We start from the raw sequence: 4,888 nt of genomic DNA, 5'->3' as shown, positions 1-4,888 counted from the left end.
CAGTTTTTCCACGTGCCCTTGACTCGGGCACATTTTACCACTGTGCCTGCAGGTGACTCTTTGCTCTTCCATTGGGCTTGCCTGCGATTTCCGCGAGCTGCCCTGGGCGGGAAGACACCCGGTTCCCCACCCTCATCCTGTCTCCCCCTCCTCCCCCCCCTCCCTCTCTTCAACTCTGGCGTCTCGGATCCCGGCTCTCAGTCCTTCTGTCTCTCGAGCTGGGCCTGGATGCTTGGGGTTAAATGGTGCGGGAGCGTAGACGCGGAGGAGTCCCCGGGATTTTCCACGTCGCTGTCTCCCCACCCACACCCCAGCCAGGGGTCCAGGTCCGACTGACCCAACCCCACTCTTTCTCTTTGCAGGCAAACTGAGGGTGACCGCGCCTGCGGGGGACTTTGCCATCTGTCCACCAGGACCTGGGGAGGAAGAACCAGCAGCTCCCCACCCCCTCCCCCTCCACCACCATTTTGGATACTCCGCAGGGACGTGTTTTGGGGTTCCCACTGACTTCCAGGAAGGACGCGTGCCCTTCTCTGACCCCTGCGCGGGCGGCCACCTGTGTTTGCCGTGGTGACCCTTTGCCCATGACCCTGCGGTGCGCCGAGCCCTCCGGGAATGGCGCGGAAGGGGCGCGGAGCCAGTGGGGTCTAATGAACAAAATAAACTGACAGACAAAATAGGTTCAAAGACATGGATGCCTGGAACAGACTGACAAATCTCAGAGGGAGGTGGGAAGAGATTAGCCGAAGACGTGCGAGAGGGGGCGCCCCCCAAAGCCGCGGCTGGGGGCTCTGCTGATGGGGAGCGCAGCTGGGAGGTGGGGACGAGCTGGGAAAGCGAAGAATGAGATAGAGAAACGTCCCCTCCTTTCCGTCCCCGCCTCAGAGTAGGGGACCGCGGAGAGGATGGGTTCTTGGGAATGCGAAAGGAAAGCGGTTCTGGAGAGACTCGGGCCTGAAGGAGGGCGCGGGAAGGGCTCCTTGGAAAATGCCCCCGAGGGCGCTGGAACCTTTAACTGTTTGCCGCGCTGCTCCACGGCTGGGGTCGGCACTCGGACCGAACCCGAGCTGGAGAAAGCTCCTGGCGCCTTCCTTCTCGCGGCTGCAGGGCGGCGAGGGGGGGCAGCGCTGCCCGCAGCTTCTGCCGCATCCGGCTCCCGGGCGGAGCATCCGCCGCTGCCGGGAATCTTGGCGGCCAAGTCCAAGGACGGGGAGTCGCCGAGCGCGACTTCGGGGGTCTTTCAAGACCTGTCCTGCGCCGTGCGCGGCTCTCTGTAGCATCCGAAAGGAGAAAGGAGTGGGGGGAAAAATAATTCTGGCAAACCTTTCAGGCTTACAACATCTCCGGATCCTAAAAGCTTACGTTTGGGGCAAAGTTGAAGTTTTGGTAGCGTTAGGAAGAGGGGACTCTTTCCTCTCTGGCGGTGGTGCTCTTTTCCTGCGGGCCATGTGCTTTTCCCATCAGCTTGGACGGACCGGCAGATTCGGGAATCCGAGCAATTTTTTTGAGGGGATTGTATTGTTAAAACTTCTTAAATGTAGAGTGCCTCTAAGTCATTTTTTGCAAACCGAGCGGGCCCGGAATGGTGCAGGCAGATCATACGGGGATTGCTGGGGAAACCCACAGACAGTTGGAATTGGGTTTGAATTAGGGCAAAGTACAAAAGATTACAAACTTGAAATGCTAATTATCATTTGGGGTTTCCCTCATGTCTCAATGACTGATAAGGAAGTTGTAATTGAAGCAGCCACCAGAAGCTGTTGTACCTAGAACTGCGTTTTTAAAACAAGTAAATAGCAGTGCTTTCTAGGGCTTGAAACAGAGAAGCAGTCATGGACAGATTTGGGGAGACCAGGGGGACACCAACCATCCAAAAACGGTGCTTCTGTTTTCCTCTCTTGGAATTCGTTAGAGTTCAGTTTTCCACTTTTTAAGGGCAGAGCTTTTATTTTTAACTTCTGATTTATTTCTAATTTACTTTAAGTCTTTTATTTCACTTGAGTGGTGCTGGAAGCATCATGCTTTGTCAGCCAGTGTGTCATGTTGCAAATATTCTTTTGTTTCATTCAGAGAAAATCTAGATACCTTAAAGAACAACTCCAGAGGATTACTTAAAAAAACAAACTGGCTCACGCTTTGTGTTCATAAAATAACATGGACCCACATTTTCATTAAATTTCTACCAAAAGTATTTATGGTAGCCTCTGGTAAACTTTCACACACTTCTTTTTATAGCTAGAAAAAAAAAATGTTGTCAAGTACTTGCCCCGTTTGAGACATCATAATAACAATTTTACCCTCTTTTCTTTTTCTTTTTGAACAAAACCCCAGGTTGGTACTGGGGAAGTATGACTGTTAATGAAGCCAAAGAGAAATTAAAAGAGGCACCAGAAGGAACTTTCTTGATTAGAGATAGTTCGCATTCAGACTACCTACTAACAATATCTGTTAAAACATCAGCTGGACCAACTAATCTGCGAATCGAATATCAAGATGGGAAATTCAGATTGGACTCTATCATATGTGTCAAGTCCAAGCTTAAACAATTTGACAGTGTGGTTCATCTGATCGACTACTATGTTCAGATGTGCAAGGATAAGCGGACGGGCCCAGAAGCCCCCCGGAACGGCACTGTTCACCTTTATCTGACCAAACCGCTCTACACATCAGCACCGCCTCTGCAGCATCTCTGCAGACTCACCATTAACAAATGCACCGGTGCCATCTGGGGACTGCCTTTGCCAACAAGACTAAAAGATTACTTGGAAGAATATAAATTCCAGGTATAAGTGTTTCTCTTTTTCTAAACATGCCTCATATAGAGTATCTCCGAATGCAGCTATGTAAAAGAGAACCAAAACTTGAGTGACTGCTCTGGATAACTACACGGAATTCTAAGAACAGCTGAATCAGTCTAACCTACATGTGTGACTAGGTAGCTAGGTCAAGTTCCCTCAAATATGTTCACCTGAGAAATGCTTCCCTGCCTAAGGCTAAGACCAGCTGATCCTTTTAAGTTAAAAATTAAATGTCCCAAGTAAAGGCCGAAGTAACCTTTTGGTCCGAATGCCTTGCCTTTCTGAGGTCCCTTCTCTTTGGTTGAAGGTCCAGGCACCGGTAGTAGAGGAAGGGAGAAAGGACTCCATGGAGAACTGAAGAAGGGAAGGAACCTGACAGGCTTAGCTTCCACTTTATATGCCTGGTGATCCGAGTCTATTTTGGACATGTTATATTTTGCATTCTGATGTCCTAGGGGTTTTGTTGATCGGATATGCTTGTGAGTATTTATCCTTCATTTTATGCAATTAACCAAGTCAACCAAAAAAAATGACCATGAAATCCTGTATTTGTCTTTTTACTACATGTATGAACTCTTTCATGTGAACGCGTACTGTAGTAATCCATTTTAAGAGAGCCTTACTTCAGAAATATTTCAAACTGGTGCAAACGGAAAAGACTTCGTCTTTTCCATTAAGGCTAAAGACAAGAATGTCATGCTATACAGGTGCAACCCCATCCCGGTAGATATAGACATTTTACCCTTTGAAGTATCTGTGTCCCAACCTGTTGCCATGGATTTTTTTGGAAATGGCTTTAGAAATTTCCAAGTTGTCCTTGAATTGTCTAACTATAGACATCAGCAGTTGTCTCCCTTCTACCATGTAGAAAACTTTGACTTAATTTTCTTCCAGATATAAGGGGATACCTGCCTGTTTTTCAAAGTGTTTATTTACTGCTGTTACTATTTGATTAGAATGTATTAAATAAAAAAAACCCTGACTTTTACAAGTTGCGCTTATATTACTTTGAATCGCAGAAAACTTATACTTTCATGAGGGTTGCCATAAAAACTTATGTCAAATGGAATAAGCCAGATATTCAGCAATAAGTAAGGCCGTCCTTGCCCTTCTCTGAAGCTATGGGTCATATTTGCCCTTTGCGTTTTGGAAAGCATGGTTTAGAAACTACTAGACTTGCCAAGTGGCCCTTTTACAAGTTGAACAGGCATAACACTAATGCCCTTTGTATTTCTAAAAACATGGTTTAGAAACTACAAAGACTGATAATATCCTAGTCTTACGGGTCAAATAGGCATAATACAAAATAAAGTTTTATGGCCATTTATCATTTATTTTTTTGCCACATAGGCTTATGACTGTTGCAAAATGTACCATCTTTTGGTGTCCGGATATTATTCATTTGCCACCTTAAAAAAATTTTCCTGCATAGCTGCGTATAATGGTGTAACACTGGGAAGGTGAGCCTAGCATATTGTGTGTGTCCCAAGAGAATTATTCTAAGACAGAAGCATATAATTTGTGCTTATAAGTTATAGCAAAGCCTGCTTAAATATTTTCATGAAGCTCTTGAGAAACGGTTTTGTGCCGGTGTTTTCAAACAGCAGAGCCAAACACGAAAGATCGCTAAGTGTCCCTAGGAAGAACTCATTTGTAGACTAAAAGTTAAAGAGCCTATACTGTTAGGGTCTGGTCTATGATCAGGGGTTAACCTTTTCATTAAGATGGTCAGGTTCTGTGCATTCCTTACTCTTTTTCTCCACTGAAAGCAGTTGTTTGGTGTGGGCTATTTGGCTTCTCTGACAAAACTTCCACACGGCCAGTGCCGAAGGGCTTTGTGGGATTTGTTCGACATCTTGCACACTTGTGTTCTCATTGTTTCAAACACTCTGCAGTTATTGAGAGTTGGACGCAGTACTGGGACATGAGTACCTGTGGAACTGTGGAAAGTTCTGCATTATTGCTAGCAAGTAACTATGAGAAAACCAGAGGACAGCAAAGACACCTCAGTGTGCTGTGGAACTGTTGCCTTACATTTCAATCTTCCCTATTTCAAGTACATTGATAAGTATTAGGGGCAGTCTCTCTCT

General features: G+C 46.2%; 1 protein-coding gene across 1 annotated transcript; it reads left to right on the top strand.

Moving 5' to 3' along the window:
- The first annotated feature begins 377 nt into the window (after positions 1-377).
- On the top strand, positions 378-3,786 carry SOCS2 (suppressor of cytokine signaling 2). Its single transcript, XM_006764640.2, has 2 exons — positions 378-570; positions 2,332-3,786. The coding sequence occupies exon 2, from the start codon at positions 2,349-2,351 to the stop codon at positions 2,787-2,789; it is 441 nt and encodes a 146-aa protein (XP_006764703.1). The 5' UTR covers positions 378-570; positions 2,332-2,348; the 3' UTR covers positions 2,790-3,786.
- The last annotated feature ends 1,102 nt before the right edge of the window (positions 3,787-4,888 follow it).

The sequence above is a fragment of the Myotis davidii genome, unplaced genomic scaffold, assembly GCF_000327345.1.
Source record: "Myotis davidii unplaced genomic scaffold, ASM32734v1 scaffold581, whole genome shotgun sequence".
NCBI classification, from domain to species: Eukaryota; Metazoa; Chordata; class Mammalia; order Chiroptera; family Vespertilionidae; genus Myotis; species Myotis davidii.
The sequence above is the reverse complement of the archived record's forward strand: the minus strand, read 5'-3'. Positions and strand labels throughout refer to the sequence as shown.

Bases quoted from the DNA above. Each gene is read 5' to 3' on its own strand.
- SOCS2 (XM_006764640.2), top strand. From the start codon at position 2,349: ATGACTGTTAATGAAGCCAAAGAGAAATTAAAAGAGGCACCAGAAGGA.